This window comes from Mycetomoellerius zeteki, unplaced genomic scaffold, assembly GCF_001594055.1.
Source record: "Mycetomoellerius zeteki isolate Tzet28-1 unplaced genomic scaffold, Tzet1.0 scaffold61, whole genome shotgun sequence".
NCBI lineage: Eukaryota > Metazoa > Arthropoda > Insecta > Hymenoptera > Formicidae > Mycetomoellerius > Mycetomoellerius zeteki.
The window spans coordinates 1,218,698-1,238,087 of record NW_017257621.1 but is presented as its reverse complement, the minus strand read 5'-3'; the positions used below and the strand labels follow the sequence as shown (position 1 = coordinate 1,238,087).

General features: G+C 31.9%; 2 protein-coding genes across 2 annotated transcripts in view; one reads left to right on the top strand and one right to left on the bottom strand.

The window, feature by feature from the left end:
• Positions 1-864: 864 nt before the first annotated feature.
• On the top strand, positions 865-14,704 carry LOC108728312 (Sensory neuron membrane protein 1). Its single transcript, XM_018456802.1, has 18 exons — positions 865-905; positions 1,212-1,369; positions 1,778-1,974; positions 2,343-2,548; positions 3,614-3,869; positions 3,976-4,187; positions 4,546-4,772; positions 4,958-5,130; positions 7,210-7,399; positions 8,691-8,787; positions 9,321-9,434; positions 10,300-10,457; positions 10,999-11,198; positions 11,571-11,773; positions 12,547-12,802; positions 13,102-13,313; positions 13,437-13,663; positions 14,491-14,704. The coding sequence occupies exons 1-18, from the start codon at positions 882-884 to the stop codon at positions 14,702-14,704; spliced, it is 3,324 nt and encodes a 1,107-aa protein (XP_018312304.1). The 5' UTR covers positions 865-881.
• Positions 14,705-15,928: 1,224 nt separating this feature from the next.
• Positions 15,929-19,390, bottom strand: part of LOC108728311 (muscarinic acetylcholine receptor M2) — a 3,626-nt gene continuing 164 nt past the window's right edge. Inside the window, exons 2-5 of the mRNA XM_018456801.1 lie at positions 19,345-19,384; positions 17,762-18,000; positions 17,149-17,461; positions 15,929-16,759 (exon numbers count right to left, since the gene is read on the bottom strand). Of these exons, the coding sequence (XP_018312303.1) occupies positions 15,929-16,759; positions 17,149-17,461; positions 17,762-18,000; positions 19,345-19,384 (1,423 nt within the window). The remainder of the gene's footprint in view (positions 16,760-17,148; positions 17,462-17,761; positions 18,001-19,344; positions 19,385-19,390) is intronic.

The window sequence follows — 19,390 nt, the reverse complement described above, 5'->3', positions numbered from 1 at the left end:
ATGTGTATGTGAGAATGTATGAATATGAGAACAACTCCAGGGGAGCGGGTAGTTTGCCGATGAGAATTGCTGAGGAGGACCGCCGACAAGAAGACGTCCGAGGTCAGAGCGCAAGACGTCGACGGAAGTGAACATTCGCACATCGACAACCTTTCTGAAGAAGAATTTCTCCAGGTGTGCCTCACAGAAGCCTCACGAGAATAGAATTTAAAAAAAAAGAAAGCACAAAATCTAAAATTTCTTGACTTAAAAAGTCGAACTCAAAAATTTATGGATTCTAAAGACAGGATCATATAATAAATTTAAAGATCAAAAACTTTGTATTTACGTTGAAACATCGAATTATTTGGAAAATCAAATCATTCGATGTTTTATAAACATCAAAATTCTATTAATGTAAAAATATAAAAAGATATCAAGGAATCTATTAAGTCTGGAAGCTTGAAAACTTAGCTAATTTTAGAACTCGTTGATTTTGTCAATTTTAGAAGTCAAGTTTCTATCAAATTTGATAATCGAGAAATTTGTATATTTCGAAAATTAAGATGTCGATGCAAAGAATGAGCGCTTCTCAAGAAATTCAAAAGATTGGAAAATAATACCCATCGCGTTTTACGTCGAATAGACAATGCGAGGCGTGATCCGACTCTGAGGCGTTCACTATCCTTTTTTACGATCGGAAAAATTCTCAACATCGTGCTACATGTTATTGACGAATACAAGGTGCTAACCTGCTGTCAAAATCTCTCCGAGACAGGAAATGTAATTCAATTCACACGGTGTGTTCTCAGATTAATATGGTGTCCGTGAAAACATTAGGACTCGCAGGCTCCTGTACGTTTTCCATTGGGCTTATTAGTTATACTTTGGGATTTCCTTCTATGCTGAAGTCGCAAGTTAAATCTGTAAGTAGTGACTGATACATCGTCAATCTAGCAAGTTCGTCAATCTTCAAGTTTTTTTATAATAAAATCTTTTCCAATTAATTTTAAATGAGTTTTGCTGTATAGAATATATTTTTTTATTTGAAGATTATTAATAATAATTACTAATGTAATAATTATTATTTTTTAATAATTATTTAATATGCTGATAAAAATGTAATTGTGTAGTGATAAGTTAAATTTTATAATATCCTTTGAATATTATATTGTATTTACGAGAAGAAAGACTTATTTTTGTCAAATTACTGTATTTTACAAATTTTACAGCAAGTTAGATTGAAAAAAGGAAACGAAATACGCGATTTTTGGGAGAAACTTCCGCAGCCGTTGGATTTTAATATTTATGTCTTCAATGTAACAAATCCGAATGATATTGCATCTGGAGCGAAACCGATTGTCCAAGAACTAGGACCCTTTCACTATGAGTAATCTTTTCTTTTATATATAATATATAATATATAATAATATATAATACAATTTTTTAAATTACAATTATCAAGGCAATTTGTTATTTGTTATAAAAATAGCGTTTCGAACATGAAGAATATTGAGCAAATTTTGGTGTAAAGATAATAAAAAGAAAATGATTGATAAATAAATAACACAAATAACAGAAAAAAATCTTATATCTGATTAAGCGGATCTTGGTACTTAATAATATTCATATGCAATATATTTGCAAAATTATTGCATTTGAATATTATTAAGCTTCAAGCTTTGACTGAAAACAGAATATTTCTGTTATTTAAATAATTTATCTCTAGTAGACATAAATTTTATCCTATCATTTATAATATGTGAAAGTAAAATGGAAATTGATAACCGATTTTCAGTTTGTATCGGGACAAGGAAGACATCGTAGATCGAGAGGAAGATGATACCGTTGAGTACAGTTTACGACAACTTTGGTATTTCAATCAGGAGAAGAGCATTATGTCGGAAAATGTGGAAATTTATGCGTTTCATCCTCTCATGATAGCGATAACCTTGATCATTCAAAGAGACAGGCCATCTACGATGGGAATAATTAGTACGTATTTAACGAAAGAATAAAAATGCATACACATAATCAAAGAAATTTCAATATCTGCTTAATATTTAACTCGTAGATATTCAGTTCATTAAAGTGATTTTGTTTTTTGAATATCGTCGATTTTGAAAATCGAGAGATTACTAATTATAGGAACGAAACGGATTTTACTGTTCAAAACTTTGGTTTTTCTTATTGCTATTGTGTTAATTATATTAGCTGCGTATATGTATATGTATATTGCTTCCAATGCATATGTTATATAATATACATATATAAATCTTAAATTATATTCTTTTCTCTCTCTCTCTCTCTTTTTCTTAAAATTTTATACAAGGCAAACTAAATATAATTATTTATTTCTTTAGGCAAAGCGTTTGACAGTATTTTCAAGAAACCTGAGTCAATATTTGTCAAAACCACTGTAAAAGATTTGTTTTTTCACGGTGTACTATTTGATTGCACGGATGTAACAGATTTCGCTGGATCCGCAGTGTGCACCGCTGTACAAGAAAAGGAAGAGATATTAATCCAAGAGGAGGGTTTACGTTTCAGATTTGGTTATCTTGCTAAGGTAATATATCTGTAAATATATCATATGAATTTTTTGTGCTATTGTATTATTATATTATTAATGAAAATGAACAAAAAAATGCCTTTAACCGGTTAAGTGGTAGGCTTTTTAAAACATTCCGTGCCAAAAGTGGTAGGCGTCAATTGTGAACTAAAATATACCAAAATTTGGCCCTGGGGGTTTTTTGGGTCGCTGATTTCATTTCGTATATAAAGAGCCGGACTGATTCGTTCCAGCGCGATATTTACAAATAAATGTAAAACATGTCCGAGTTCAAAAAAATGACAAAACAGTCTAAGAAGAGAACACGATCACCTTCACCTGTATCTTCTGACTGCAATTTGTCTGATTTGGAAGAAAGTGACGATGATTTTTTTGCGGAGGAAATTACAGATAATGATAAAATCTTAAAAAAATTAAAAAAAAAAAAGTGGAGTGTAAAACCCTTCCGCAACCTCCTCGACGGTACACTCTGGGGTCGTGACATGTTCACCAGCTAACTGCGGGGGTAAAACGTAATTGCAATATATATACAAAAATCGCCATTTTCATTCAACGTATTAGTCGCCATGTTGTGTTCGCCATCAAATTTTACAAATTTGACGCCAAAATCGAGTTCAGAAGCCCAAAAAACAATAGTATACCAAATTTCAAGCAAATTCGTTGAATAATATAGAAGTTATTCAAGATGTGCATATATGCTACAATACCACTTTTGGCACGGATTCTTTTTGTGCATATATGCTACAATACCACTTAACCGGTTAAAAGTATTATCTATATTATTCTTACACAAAATCTTTAAGTAATGTTTTTATAAGAATATCTTTATAATGTATTATTTCGATTACATGGAAGGAAATAATATTACCATTGTCAGAAATTATTAAAATAAAATTAAATGAATTTTAAAATATTATTTAGGATATGTATGTACATATAATTAATTTAATTAAATTCGGGATAGATTAAATTAATTCGGATAGGATTATTATATTTTTTATTTTGAAATTTTAAGAATTTCTAAGAATTCAATATATTTTAAATGTTATCTTTTTATTTTAGACAAACGGGAGTCGTTTACCGGAACGCATAAGAGTATACCGTGGAATTAAAAATTACAAAGACACAGGTCGTGTGCTGACGATAGGAAATAGTACGAAGATGAGCCTGTGGTTTGGCAGTCCTTGCAATGATTTTCGTGGCACAGATGGAACCATCTTCCCACCGTTTCTCAGCAAGGAAAAAAAAGTCTGGGTACACTCCTTAGACATTTGTCGGAGTATTGGCGCTTATTACCTCGAACCAGGAAAAGTTCAAGGTATCATAAAAAGTCACGCTAAATGTTCGCTCTTTGCCGATTCTGAGACTTGCTGAGAAACAGAAATTAGTAAAGTGATCACCTTATAGTTAATTTTGCAACTCAGGTTTCAAGACATTACACTACACGGCAGACCTAGGTAATCCGTCCGAGGACGAGGATGTGAGGTGCCTTTGTCAAGAGTCCGAAGGGTGCATGTCTAAGAACATATTCAACGCAGGTCCCTGCAAAAGCATGCCTCTAAGGATAAGTCTACCTCATTTTTATGATTCTGACCCACGATACCTCGAGATGGTTGAGGGTGTAAATCCTATCCCTGTAAGTTTAACAATCGTTTATTTACTCTTTAAAATAGATATAATTTAAAACAATAAAATTAATTTTATTATTTTTTGTCCTACAGTTTTTTACCTATACAAGATAGATTTTCTTTCTTTTATATAATTCCACAATAATTTATGCAAATATGTATAAAGCTAATTTTAAGCAAGAGCTAAAGGAAAAAATATTAAATGATATAAATAAAATTAATTTTATAGAAATGATAAATTTATAATAAGTAAATTTCAAGAAACAATGTGAATTTACCGTGACAATTTCTAATTGTGCAAATTGCTACAAATAATGAAACGATTACGAAGTTTACGAGAATTATAATAAGAGATACTGTTTACAGGAAAAGCACCGGATGACTTTTAATTTTGATCCGTTGACAGGCACTCCAATGAAAGCGTACAAAAAGATTCAATTCAACGTGCTAGTTGGACCCATCCCTAAACTTCGATTGATGAAGTCCTTTCCGGAAGTGCTTTTTCCACTATTTTGGGTAGAGGATGGCCTCGAACTCGGGAATATTCTTATAAAACCGCTGAAAGTTGCCTATTTACAAATTTTAATTGCTAAGTAAATAATAATATTATTTTTTTGTAAGCTTTTCTTTTCTATCGCGTTATTGTTTCGATAATTTAGCTCCATTTTATGAAACGTCTGACGTTGCACACAAAAAATTTTGCAAAAGAATTTTTTTCACGTGGTGTTTTCGCATCGAAACTACTACTGTAATAGATGACTGAGCGATTTTTTTGCAGGATAGTGATGTGGCTCATGATTCTCGGTGGTTTAAGCATGTTTATTGTCTCTATGATAAAGTATTACAAAGAAACTAATGCGGGTAACGTTGCGGTACCGCCGGTACCGAATCTTGTGCCAGGCAAGGAGCAGAACAGGCCTCAGGAAAAGTTAACCATTAGTACCATACAAGGTGAATTGGTACCACCTAGAATTGATTAACAGGGAGTAATAATTATTATTACACTAAAGAAATTGTGAGGTAGCTTTATTAATCGCGCGATGTCGATCGCACTGTGTCGAAAACAATAATTTTTAAGATATCATTACTTATTGTTAGTTAATATTTGGATAATATTTCGGTGACATTTATCTAGTAACAATTCCCATTATTGTGATATACTTACTTAGATAGAAATAATATATATATAATATATATATGTACCCGTGTTTTACTTTACAAACGCACACGGGCCGTAATTCATTAACGTTTTTATCGTGTATTGTAATATTATTTTGAAAAATATTATTGTTGAAAGATATATTAGATATTAGAGTACACTTTATTAATTCTCATATTAGTTATTTAGATTGATTAATTATAACGATGAATTAAGTATAACGATGTCTATGATACGCGCATTAGCAGATCATAAATATATAATATAAAAAACTAGTTATTAGTAATCATCATTTTTCCTGTACGCTTTATTATAAAAGTTGTCTTCACCGACCCAAAATACTTTGTCGATTAAACGATGATTAGATCAATATTAAACCTATTCTTAACGTTATTAACTTCTATTACAATGCTGTAAAAAAGAATTGCTTAAAACATATATAAATCACCTAAAATTCTAAACTGTATCTTATTATTTTATTTTTTATTATTATTACTGAATACAATATAATTGACAGCTTATAAAAAATATAAAATAAAAGAACAATGAGAAACGGAAAAGTTTCCAGATTATATCTTAATTTGTGCGTAATACAAATTTAAAAAAATCAGGTTTTTATGTATGCATGTGGCGGTGTGTGTGTGTGTGTGTGTGTGTGTGTATGTGTGTGTAATTGCTACAATACCTGCATAAATTATATTAGATCCTTTTTATTAACTTTAATATACACTTATTTCGTGTACATAATGTTATAAATTGTATACATAACTTATTTCGTATACATAAGAAATCAGTTAAAGATATAGGTACACGAAACAAACGAATCGGTTAGCGCAGAGTCTAAACGTAAAACTTTCACCCATATGAAAGCCTATGATTTTTCCGAAAAATCGAGAAAACGTTTCTTCTTAATAATATTTAGAAATTTAATTGTTTCAAGAAAGATTGGTAATAGGAATTTTGATTTTTAGAGACTGGAGATCTTCATACTGATCCAAGGAAAAGAGAAAAACAGGGGTGGTGGAGAATCAGAGAGACGCATTAATGAACTTTTATTTTAAATTTAACCCTCCGCTTGCAATCTGGATTTTTTTTAGCACAAAAAAAGTTCCACTCTTAAATTTCTCCGAAATAAAGGAAAACAAAGATATTGAAAAATAATCCTGAATTTTCTTATATTTTTTGAAAGCCTAAAACAGTAAAAAGAACTTGAACTGGAAAAAAAGATTACAGGTGGCGGAAATAAGAATATGATTGTAGATCAAATCCGTCCAATTTGAGTTCCGAATCAGCTAAAACGCAAAGCCATCTACGCAAAAAATTCAATGTCGATAAGATTTTGAAGACTATGAAGTGTTGATAAACGTCATTCAGATGCGTATCAACACTTTACAGTTTCCGAAATCTTGCCCACATAAACAAATTTTTTTTACGTCGATGGCTTTGCATTTTGGCTCCGGAGCTTAAATTGAACAGGCTTGTTGTAGATAGAGGGTTAATTTGACTCAAGACTACATTTCATAAATATCTATCTTCGTCATCCGCAACCTATCGAATCCCAAAGGTATTTTTAATCAGATAATAATTTATAATTACCAATTGAAGAAACTTTTAGTAAAACAATCAACTGTTTATTTCTCTTTTAATATGTTTATTTATCATATTAATATATACGTTATTGAAGAACCCTCGACAAACAAGTGTCATCATGACTTTAGAATCAACCAGCCTAATTTTTTCTTTGACTTTGATCGGAGGTTTATTTTCAGTGTCACGTATTAATTTACGAGTCAGCAAGTAAAATTGCACGTCGAACGCAATGTTGTCGTTGGTGGAGCTTATTCTGCTGGAGATGCCGTACTATTACGCAGGGAAACCGAGAAGACAACAGGGACGAACAAGTAGGAGTACGCCGACGCTGGTCTGGTGCAAGACATTGGTGTCATTATCGCGCGGGCAGTTCGTTCGCGACAAGCCGCGCACGATCAACAGCGACGGCGACGTCGACGAGAACGAGGACGACAAGGGTGGTGCGAAGAGTTCGGTCGAAAGACCGCACAGGTGCGAAGACAGTCGGGAAGTTCGAGGCTTCCATCTTACGACTCTCGATAGCTTAAAATATTTGTACAAAATTTTAAACGCGGATAAAACAACGCGAGCAGTGTATTGCGCGAAAAAAGGAGTGAACAAGGATCCCAAATCCCAACAATAGAAATTTTAACGCGAGCTTATACGAGCGATCCGATTTTTGTAAATCTAAAAGCGAAAAAGGAACGTAAATCACGCAAAGCGATATTTATCTGCAGAACAATCGACAGGAAAAATTGTTCAAGGAATTCTGATACTGATACTCTAAATATACCTCTATATTGATGTTGAAAATCACACAGATTACCGAATACCGAATACTGATATTGATAGTGAATATCGATACGCAGATACACACTGAGAAATAGATTATGCTTAATTCACTTGTTTGGATTACGAAGATAAAAATAGAAAGAGACGAAATCCACTCAAACGCAGAATTTTTATCGAGCACCTCTTGATTTTTATTATATTATTATTTAACGCGCGCGTGAAATTATGCATAAATTAATTACTTTTCAATTAATTTTTCTGTGTTATTAAATAATGCACATTGCAAATTTTAATTCGATATTCTCAATATCTAAAAAAATGTTAATTTAATAATAGAATAAGATAAAACAAGAAATATCTTTTTCCTACACCCTTTGTTTTATATTTTACTACATAAAAAGGATGATTTTGCTGAAATATCTAAAAATTTAACTAAATATATATATATAGACCTAAAAATAATTTTATTTAGATCATCAAACTAATTATATAAAACGTACAAGTTACTATAATGTTAAAACTTCTTGCAGAATTGTCATCAACGTTCTACGTTAAATGTTTTACATAATTATTTTGATATTTCAACAAAATTATTTTTAGATCTATATCCAGTTAAATTAGATACTTCAGTAAAACCGTTCCTTCTATATATGTATTAAGTTTTAGAATACTTTCACACGTATGCTACTTTAATTCATTGTTATATCTTATTGTTATAAATTTTATTAGTATCTTATACATTATATTGTAATATCCCTGGTAATCTAATGTTTACGCAGACGAAATTTTCATGAAAATATGAAAAGTCGATTAAGAGAATTTTATAAAGAAGAGGAATCTTGAATCTTTTTTCATTAAATGCAGCAAAAGGTGTTTCTTTCGAATCAGAGTGTTGCAAGACCGACAAGGACAGACGTTTCTAGGTGTCATTATCAAACGTAATGGTCACCAAGCGACGTGCATATGATGTTGCCGTTCGCGAACTTCGAAGGATGTACGATGTTTTAAAACGTTCGAAGTTGCTGTACGCGTTTCCGTTCGGCAAAACGTTTGACAACGTACTCCGCGTCCTCGAAGAATATAATAAGGTTTCGATCGTTTAATGTCGATCTTCGATCTTCGCGAATCAAGAATAGAGCTCGTGAAAAATTTATGTTTCCTCATAAACGTGATTGCTCCAGAAAAAAATCGAGGCTGAACCTTCGACAATTAGCGTGTTTATGTTTCCTTTATGAACGTGATAATGTCCTGATTTTAAACGGCGCGATAAATCATAATAATTGATATTAATTTCCAACAAGTAGATAATACTCTCTAAAACTTTTAGAATAAATTTCATTTTAAAGAGTGAAATCTCATTCTTAAAGATTAAAAATTAAAATACTCTTTTTCAAGACTGGGTCACTTTTCACTCTTTGTGAAAGTCTAGAGTGAAATCCTCCCAAGAATTTAGACAGTATGTAATCATATAATAGATCCGCAAACTTAAATGCGTATTCTCAATTTTGTGTAATCCGATCGCTTAAGTTTTAATAAATGATCGCGTTTATACGTACGTTCAAAATATCTATTTCGGTCCGATCGTATATTTGTGCCTAAATATCACTTGCCGTTTCTGCAGAGCGTTAAAATGGTGTCTATAAAGAAGCTCGGAATTGGCGGTGGAGTTTCGTTTATCTTCGGTATTCTACTTTGGTGCGGATTCCCAGCATTGATTAAATCGCAAATTAAAAAGGTGAGCAAGTGTAATGTTTTAATAATAAATTAATTATTTTGGTATAAAATATTTTAATCTTGTTATATAAGAAAATGTAAACAAGTGATCACACACTTGTTAAGAAAGTGGCATATTTCTATATCACCTATATTTTTTTACTTGAACAATTTTCTTATATCTTAAATAATTCTAAATTACAGTTTTTCAATAATTTTATTTCTGTGTGATTCGCAAAATTAATTCCAAAGAGATTACACGTATATGCTTTCCAGATTATCTACAAGTTTTCGTTTTCCAGATTTTCACGAAAAAGTTATTTATTAATGTTATATTACATACCATAAATATTCATTCTATATTAATAAATTTTCGTGTAATTAAAAAAAAATTTTTTTGTTGCCATTCTCAGAAATTTTGCATAAGCATCTGATTTCTAAGTAGTTATTATTTTGTAGTTTACATATGTATCGTGAAATGTTTAAGTCATTCCATGAAAGTGTATGTCATGAAATCCTTGAACCCTAGTTATGATTATGTATTGTTACAATATATTGTTTTGGCATCTTATTGCAATATAACTTTCTGTCCAAAAATGGAGGAATTAATATAATTTTCATCCGCTATATACCGTTACATGAAACATAGACGCATTTTCAGAATTAATTTCATGTAACCGGATAAACATTTATTTTATTTTCACAGCTATCATTACCGTAACATTCACTGACATAAATGTTCGCGTTTGTCACCAAAACTATAATTTCTGCAATCCACGTGGATACAGATTCTCTCATTTTTTATTGCAATGTTTTAAATAATATGCAAGTTCGCTGCCAACAATCGAGAGCCTTGTAAACTAATAAGATTTAACGTATACGTGTAGGCGGTTCAATTGAAACCAGGAACTGAGATACGCGATATGTGGTCGGTTGTTCCGTTTCCACTGGATTTTAAAGTTTATATGTTCAATATAACCAATCCTGATGAAATTAAGGAGGGTAAAAAGCCGAGAGTGCAAGAAGTAGGGCCGTTCTTCTACGAGTAAGTCGTTTTTAATCTAATACTCTCAATATATACGAAAATTTATGATTTAATATTTAAAATCTAGTAACATATTTTAAATCTAATACTGTCACAGAATTTATGCAGTTGATATCAGCATCTAAAACCAATTTTGTTTCTATTTTTTGCTATTAACAATTAAATTCTATTCTCGACTGCTCACATTTTTTATTATAGGTGCATAGAAAGAACAATTTTGTTAAAGTATATCTAAAAATTTAACTAGATACAGATCTGAAAATAATTTTGTTAGACTAAGTGTCAACTAAGAAGGTCGACTAAGTGTTGTACATAATTATTTTGTTACTTTAATAAAATCATTTTCAGATCTGTATCTAGCTGAATTTTTAGATATTTCAGCAAAATTATTTTTTCCACGTGTAGCCAATTTTATTTTAATCAGCCTGAACTTTTTTTACTTAATTTACATTAATTTACGTTACTTAATTTACATCAAGACTCTGCTTTCGTAAACTTGTTCATTCTCAAATCGTTTCAAACATTCAAATATCAATTTCAGCGAATACAAGGTGAAGTTTGACCTCGTCGATCGAGAGGATGAGGACTCCGTCGAGTACAGCATGAAGACAACATGGTTCTTCAACCCCAAGAAGAGCAACGGATTGACGGGCGAAGAGATAATGGTATTCCCTCATCTCATGATTCTGGGCATGGTGGGAGCCACCCTTCTGGACAAACCCGCCGCGATCGGTGTCGTTGGTATGTAACATGTGATCATTTATCAGTATTAAATATCATTTTCTTTCAATGTCGCGTATCGATTGCAGTAGCGAATCGGCTGCATCGCACAGGGTCGACGCGGACTATAATAATAAATGTGTGCCGGAAGGTTTAAAGTGGAACGTGAGATACGTTTTCCTATAGTGTACGTACACCTTGGGCGAAGGTGCGAATTATTTATGAGGTTTCCATTGCCTCGATCGCCATTTGTAACACGTGCATTGCCTCGTGCGATGATTAAACTTAATTAAGAAAAATAGCGAGCAATTTACAAAAACGTCATTATATTAGCCTTAAAATATATGTCCATATTCACTCTTGTTAAAATTTAATACCGATTGAATAACGTAGGCAAAGCTGTCGATAGCATCTTTCACAAACCGGACTCGATATTCGTGACAGCGAAGGCAAAGGATATACTTTTTGACGGACTGCCTGTCGATTGTGATGTGAAAGACTTTGCCGGATCGGCGGTGTGCAATATATTGAAGACGGAAGCGAAAGATCTGATACCGGACGGTGAAAATCGCTACAAGTTCTCCCTCTTCGGCGGGGTAAATACACTGAAAAGAAATTTACTAAATCTTGATACATATTTCCTTGATAGCACTAATTGTAAGTAAACATTTACTTACAGTATATAAATATTTCCTTAATAAAAAAAATAATAGTTAAATCAAATTAATGATTTTTGAATCAAATAAAGATACATATATTTATATTTAGTAAATATTTATTTAGAATTATTCAAACAAATCTTTATTACAATTTAGTGTTTCCTCAGTGTGGTTTCAAAGAAAATGATAAATTATTTAATATAAAGATTGTATATGCATGTGTTGAAGTACTGATTATGCTTGAAGATAATAACGCTTTAATAAATAAAGGATACTTATACATTTACACATACACAATTATTTAAATACATAAAACTGTTTAGAATTTTCTAAATATCGTTGAATGATTTAAATGACTATTGTGTGTGTGTGTGTGTATGTGTTTCTGAAATTATATATTTTTGTATTATATATATATTTAGATATATACATAAATGTGAAGATTATTTTAACGTAACTCTATAACATCCCTGATTTCTTGGAGATATAATGATAAGTAGATAAGGTAGCCTAATTGCATGTTAAAAAAAACGAGTCACGCATGGAGATAATAGTAAATTATTATGTTGCGTCTGGCAATCTCACTGGATGTTACATACTTGCGAAAAGAGTGCATGCTTAAAAAGTATGCAAAAATTATAAAAATTTATTACATTAGTTTTTTAATAAAAGTACAATTTATTATTTCACGGAAAATTTAACGTTTATAGAAAAACGGTACCGGCGTACAGGAACGTATGAAAGTTCTGCGTGGTGTTAGAAATTACAAAGAGGTCGGTCGTGTCTTGGAATTCAATGGTAAGCCCGCATTAGATATCTGGCCAGAGGATCATTGCAACGCTTTCAACGGTACTGATTCGACAATTTTCGCACCTTTATTCGGGCCGGATGACGACGTCGTCTCATTTGGCTATGAGATCTGTCGAAGTCTTAGTGCGCATTTCGAGCGCCATACCAAAGTCAAAGGCATGTATTTAAAAATTTTTTAACATAAAATTTAAATTTTACAAGAAGCGAAATTAGAATTGAGGCTTTAATGTCTCGAAATGCAAAAGCAAAAACATTTGTAGAATTATACATATTTTGTTACTGAGAAATGATGTAACGTTTTATGTATCTTTTGATAAAACTTATAATTATAATTATATATATATATAATTTTTTGAAATTTCGGAATACAATAATGTGACACAACTAATATATATGTATGTTTACTGTTACTTATTACTTTAGCTTCATTTTTAATCACAATCTTGAATTTGCAGGCGTCAAGACTCTCCGTTACACTGCGAATTTAGGAGATATGAGCACGAATCCTATGGAAAAGTGCTTCTGCCCGACACCGGAGACTTGTCTGACGAGAAATTTCTACGATATGACGAAATGTTTAGGCGTCCCTATTATTGGATCTCTACCGCATTTTTACGATACTGATGGAAAATATTTGAAGATGGTGGATGGCTTGCACCCGAATCAGGTAATCGACAAAGAAACACTATATTGCGATAATCATGATAGTTATAAAGAAATAATTTGATAAAATAACTACGAATTAAATATGAAAGATTTGTAATTTTGAATAAACGGTATTCATCCATAGGATGAGCATGAAATCGACATGGATTTCGAGCCGATGACGGCTACGCCAATAAGCGCGCATAAGCGGTTGCAGTTCAATATGTTCATACAACCGATACCAAAGTTGAAATTGATGAAGAATTTTCCAGAAGCGTTGCTGCCTCTCTTCTGGGTAGAGGAAGGGATTCTTCTCGGCGACGAGTTCGTTAACAAAGTGAAGGTGGTATTTAAAGTGATGGCGGTCGTCAAGTGAGTGTTGCGATTTGCGGCAATGTTTTTTAAATAATTATATTTGATCAATATAATATTAGTAATAATAACTATACACTGAACCAAAACTGTATGTAAATACAATAAAATATTCATTGAATTATGAAAAAATAATGAAAATTGGTCCAATAAATTCTCATAATGATTTAGATTATAAAACTATTACTAGAATTCATTGCAAGAATGAATATATAGTTGTATAAATGAATCCAGTTATTGTATCAATGAATTAACTACATTAACTCGGACATTGATTAATTGTCATTCATTGGACCAAAAATGAACAAAATTTTTTTCGGTGTATATGGTTCTATCAACAAAAATATGTATGGCAATCGAAAATGACTATGATTATACATATAGTTATTGTTACTATAAAAATTATAAAAATTACTATGATAATTATGTGATAAGAATATAAGGTGTTTTATTGCGCAAAATGACGACTGAATATATTTGGAGCTAATTTCTGATGAGTAGTAAATTTCTAATAACTGATTTATAAAATTTAATAAGTTTCTGATTGGTCATTCGACTGCGCATGAACGGGAATGAAACATCTAGTATTTTTACATCATAATTACTATGATTTAACTATAATGTAAAGTCTGGGGTAAAGTATAATGTAAAGTTTGGGGCAACCGTATAAATACCGAAAATTTTTTTCTTAGTGTATATAATTTAATTACACATGCCCTGCAATCAATTTAATATCGTTCTTGTAATTATTTCTTTCTTTGGCTTTTCTTGGATCACTGACGTGATGAACCATCTATAAACTGATTATTTGATACTATGATTTGCAGTTTTCTGAAGTGGCTGCTAGTATTTGGAGGGATAGGCATGGGCGGCGCGGCCGGATTTTTCTACTACAAAAATCGCGATAGCGGCAAATTAGATATTACAAAAGTTACTCCGAAGACCAGCGGGGACAACAAGAATGAGAAGAGCTGGCCACCTGGAATGAACATCAGCACGATACAAGCGGCGTCGGTACCGTCCAGCCTCGACAGAAATTGAACGCTATTAGCGGAAGGCTAATATGAATATTAACATCGCGAAAGTCCATCTTTCTTTAGTCCAACATATCTTTCTCAAACTAAAATCATAATGTATATAATTGAGCAGGTTTTTTCAAATACGATGAAAGACAAAAGTGTTTTGAAAAGTATAAGATAACAAACTATCCTTTTTTTTATGAAAGTAAAATAAGGATTTAATGTGGCGATATTAAGTAACTGAAGGACTAAAAGGGCTAAAGTTAGCATGACTAATATGTATAATAAACTATCATGGCAATAATGTTATTGTCATGCATATCTGGAGCTGACATTTCAGCCCAGATTTACCAAAGATAACATGACAGATAAATGCGATTTTTTTTTTTTTTTCTTTAAAAATAATCAAATTCGAGAATACATAGATAAGGATGTAGTTAAGATTTAATGCGTCATGTGAAACATAATTGAAGTTAATTATTTAACTACCTCGTTGTAAGAATGTTATAAAGCTCTCATTTTGTAATGCACTTGTAATAATGTACACTGTACAGTATGAATCAGCAGTTCTTAATCTTCGCTTCTCGGTTTATGAATTAATTATGTAAATATATTCGAGGATTTTTCAAACTTTATGAGAATTTTAAAACGCATTTTATACTGTAGATGAGCTTTGGTTTTATAATATAGCGATTCGGCACTCAAAGATATAGAAAGGTTAAGGACCGCTGACAATAGACATATATAATTAGTCATTCTTAAGGAACCGTTTAGATTTAGAGATTTTGATTATCTTCTAATAGATTAAATACAAAAATACAACAACTACCATCATCTGACTAGATACAAAGCGAGTAAAAATGGCGAATACCATTAAAGAAATAATATATTTATCTTATTTTGTCGAGAGAGAGAGAGAGAGAGAGAAAGAAATAAATAAAATTATTTTTAAAATACCTAAAACTAAAAGACTAGAAATTTACACGTTTATTTTAACAAATAAATAAACAATTTTCACTACTTAAGTGCCATTAATTTTCGAAGACGATATGCTCTTATGAAAAGGAAAACATCGATTAGCGTCAACAAAAATTCTCAAATCAACAAATGCATTAAATAACAGATATAAATTACACATTATTAATATATTTATCATTTTCTTCTAATTATTTATATTCAGACGTTAAGCTGAGAGTGTCAGACCCTCAGCTGAGAGTGTCAGACCCTCCTTCCGCTTATTTTCTGTTCATCTTTTACACAGCAACACGTATCTATATGCGCTCCTGTACTCGGAGCTCATCACAACATAGATAACAGGATTGATGCAGGTTGTCAGATAGATGAGTATGTAGCCGGCGATATTGAGGCCCTGCCAATCCTGAAAGACCGCCCCTTGGAATAGCTTCGTGACGGTGATCGGCAGGTAGCACACTAGAAACGACACGAATATCACGAGGATCATCTGCAACAGCTTCCGGTCCTTGACGGACATCCTGGGCGCAGCGTACTCGACACCATTACGCATTCTGCCAACACTCATGAACTTCGACTGCCTGCGAAACGCCTTTCTCGCATGAGACTCGCTAATTTCTTCGAGTGGTCTTGAATCCAATCGATCCGAGCGTTCGCCACCGGCGATCCTCTGCAGCGAGGACTCCATCATGAAGGATGCTCGACCGGACAACCTCCCCAGCCGACCGCAAGAGTTTCCCGACGATTTCCGTTGCAGCTCACACTGATTCTGATTGAAAAACAGTCTCGTTTCTGTGAAGTCCGATTTCTCGATTGCACGTTCGTCCACGATATATGGTATATCTTCCGATAGGCTGATTTCGGAAGCATCATAACCGTTGTTGGACTTAGCAATATTCGTGATTTGATCATCTGTATTTATTGTACCATTCGTTTTTTGTTCATGGATCAGCTGCTTGGACGATGATGAGTCTTCATTGGCGGATATGGATGGTAGTTCGAGATTCCTTCCTTCGTTTGGATTAAGAAGAACCGCTTGCATCGATGAGAAAGGAACGCAGAGAACAGAAAGCTCTTGTTCTTGATTTTTCGTAGTAGACGGTTGCTGTAAAGATGATTAAAACAATAAACTAGGATTTAATCGGTGATTTAAAAGAATGTAATTAAACTTTGATAAATTAAAAAGTTCATTTTAGCAAAATTTTTCTAATATTTTTTAGCTATTTTATTAATTTTATAATTTTTTAGCTACCTTTTAATTTTCTTTTATAATATACTCCAATTATTAATATTTTATTTATTTTTATTTATTTAATTTAAAGTATGCAAATTCAAAAGTCTGTCATCAAGCATATAACTTTTTTCAACAAAACAGAGAGGTAAAAGTAATCGATCTTCTTTTTTATTTTTTTAAATGTATTTTTTGCGATTTTTACTTTTCCTTGAGTTAAATCTTTTTCCTTTTCCTTTGTTACAGAAATAAATAGATCTTACGTCATGGCTAGTTTCCGTCGGTTCTATGTTGAAGATCTTCACTCTGCTTCTGCTCTTCGAAGCAGTTTCGCGAACGATGTAGAAAATCCTAGCATAGCAAACGATAATAGCGAGACAGGGTATTAAAAATGCGAGAACGAAAAGAAACTCTTTTGGACTCCGCCCGTTTATGTCCGGCAGAATCGTACAGGATCCGATAGCAGGATCCAATCCAAAACGTCCGAATCGCTCGAACCACGTGACGACCAGCAAGCCAAAAGCAATAATCCATATCGCCAAAACCATCGGTATTAAGAACTTCGTTTTATACAACCTTTGAATAACATTTAATAATTAATTTGTAATAGAGAAGTAAGAAAATAATTTCTTATATAAAAATTTAAAAATTAAAACAGAAAATGTTTTTAAATCAAGGTTCGGTTTTGGAGAAAACTTGACCTTTTGAAGATTGAGAAATTCATATATACATTTTATTTTTAAATTATTACTTTAATAATTTTACTTATTTATTAGCTTTTACAGGCTCAATAATCATTTAGTATATTATTTGATTTATTAATAAAAAATAGTTGTGAAAAATAAAATATTTGGAATATTGGAATGAACTACTTATGTAGAATAGAGACTAGGATGACCGATCATGACGTAGCGATTGATTGTGATCGCCAGAACGCTGAAGAGGCTGACTGCAACGAGGCCGTACCTCAAGAGCGGAAACAGCCGACATAGAAGTGATCCGTGCAGCCACGATCTATGCCAGAATGTTGAAGTTGCGAGTGGTAGATTGAAACAGCAAAACATCAAATCTGATATCGAGAGATTCATAATGAAGACTGCGGTAGCGTTCTTTAGCTGTAACAAAATTAATTGTAAAAAATTGTAAAAACTTTATATTATATAAATACAAAATTAATATTAAAAAAAAATTTTAATTACAAAAATATTTCCTTAAAAAATATCTTTATTATGTTATTGGTCGGAATTGCTTTTTAGGATTTATCTGAACATTTATAAATCATTTTGTATTTAATTATAATATTTTATTGTTGTGCGTGATTAGAAGAAATATTTAATAATATATGTATAATAACAAAGAAATCGTTGACGTGAATATTAATTCGCGAAATTATCGAATAAGCTCTCCCGAATTTCTCGAAGTAAACACGATAAAATTGATGGAGACTTCTCGATTCGGTTCTAGTTGATTATATCGGAATGGAGTACGTGAACCTTCGTGAAAACACATGATTGTATATGCGGACGGTTCCACGTAATCGATTCCAAACTTAACTCATTGATGATTGACTTTGATGAGAAACTTAGCCATAGAATCGTGCCGACGACCTTCTGTTTAACTTCATCGTCGATAATCGATGCTTTTTAATAACAAACATGTTAGAAATAAAATACGTTCTACTATGCAATAAAACAATTGTTTCGTATTTTGAAATCTCTAAAAATTTGTGCTCTTTTTTAAAATGAAATAAGTATATTCGAGCGTAAAAAAGAGAGAGAAAGTGAAAATGGCAATAAAAAAATTAATATGTAAGATTAATATGTAAAATTAATATGTAATTTTAGATTAATAGAATATAAAAATAAAATAATACAGAGTCCTTTTATAAAATAAAACTATTAGAATATTAGACCGAGAAACATTCTGTATACTATACAGTGTATAGTTTAACGTCATTGCAGCTTGGATTAACACTTTGTAAGACTAAAGAGATATAATGACTCGAGGTAAACCACTCGGGCAGTTTTTAAAATTTCTGCGTGCAAGTAATGCCGGAAACTTGAGTAACCTTACATAATACGAATTCATTATACTAAAGCCTTTTGAGAACAAGTCAGGAAAATTGTTACAATAAGAAGCGCAAAACAATTTACAAATAAAAATGCGTTATTTGTACATTAAGCATTTCAGAAAATATTTTCTTTTAGAGAGGAATTTAATTGTAGAAACATTAGTACGTTGGCAGATTATTATTTTTCCAAATTGCCTTTCTTTTACGAATCATCATTGTTTCTTGCAACATCAACGTCTAAATTGTAAAATTCATATCGACAAATTTACTAATCGATCAATTTTCAGCTTGAGTTGCGTTTAGAAGCTATTCTCTATTTGCATTTTCTTTTTGTTATTATCATATCATTTTTTATACAAAGTTACATAGGATTACAGTTACAGTTTACCTTTTTGGTGCGAAATAATGCTATCACCGTAATGAGATTTCCCGGA

Excerpts from the sequence above, each read along its gene's own strand:
- LOC108728312 (XM_018456802.1), top strand. The coding sequence starts at position 882 with ATGCTGAAGTCGCAAGTTAAATCT. Across the intron at positions 906-1,211 it reads TGAAGTCGCAAGTTAAATCT|CAAGTTAGATTGAAAAAAGG; the intron begins GTAAGTAGTGAC and ends CAAATTTTACAG. Across the intron at positions 7,400-8,690 it reads TCGGTCGAAAGACCGCACAG|GATGTACGATGTTTTAAAAC; the intron begins GTGCGAAGACAG and ends CGAACTTCGAAG.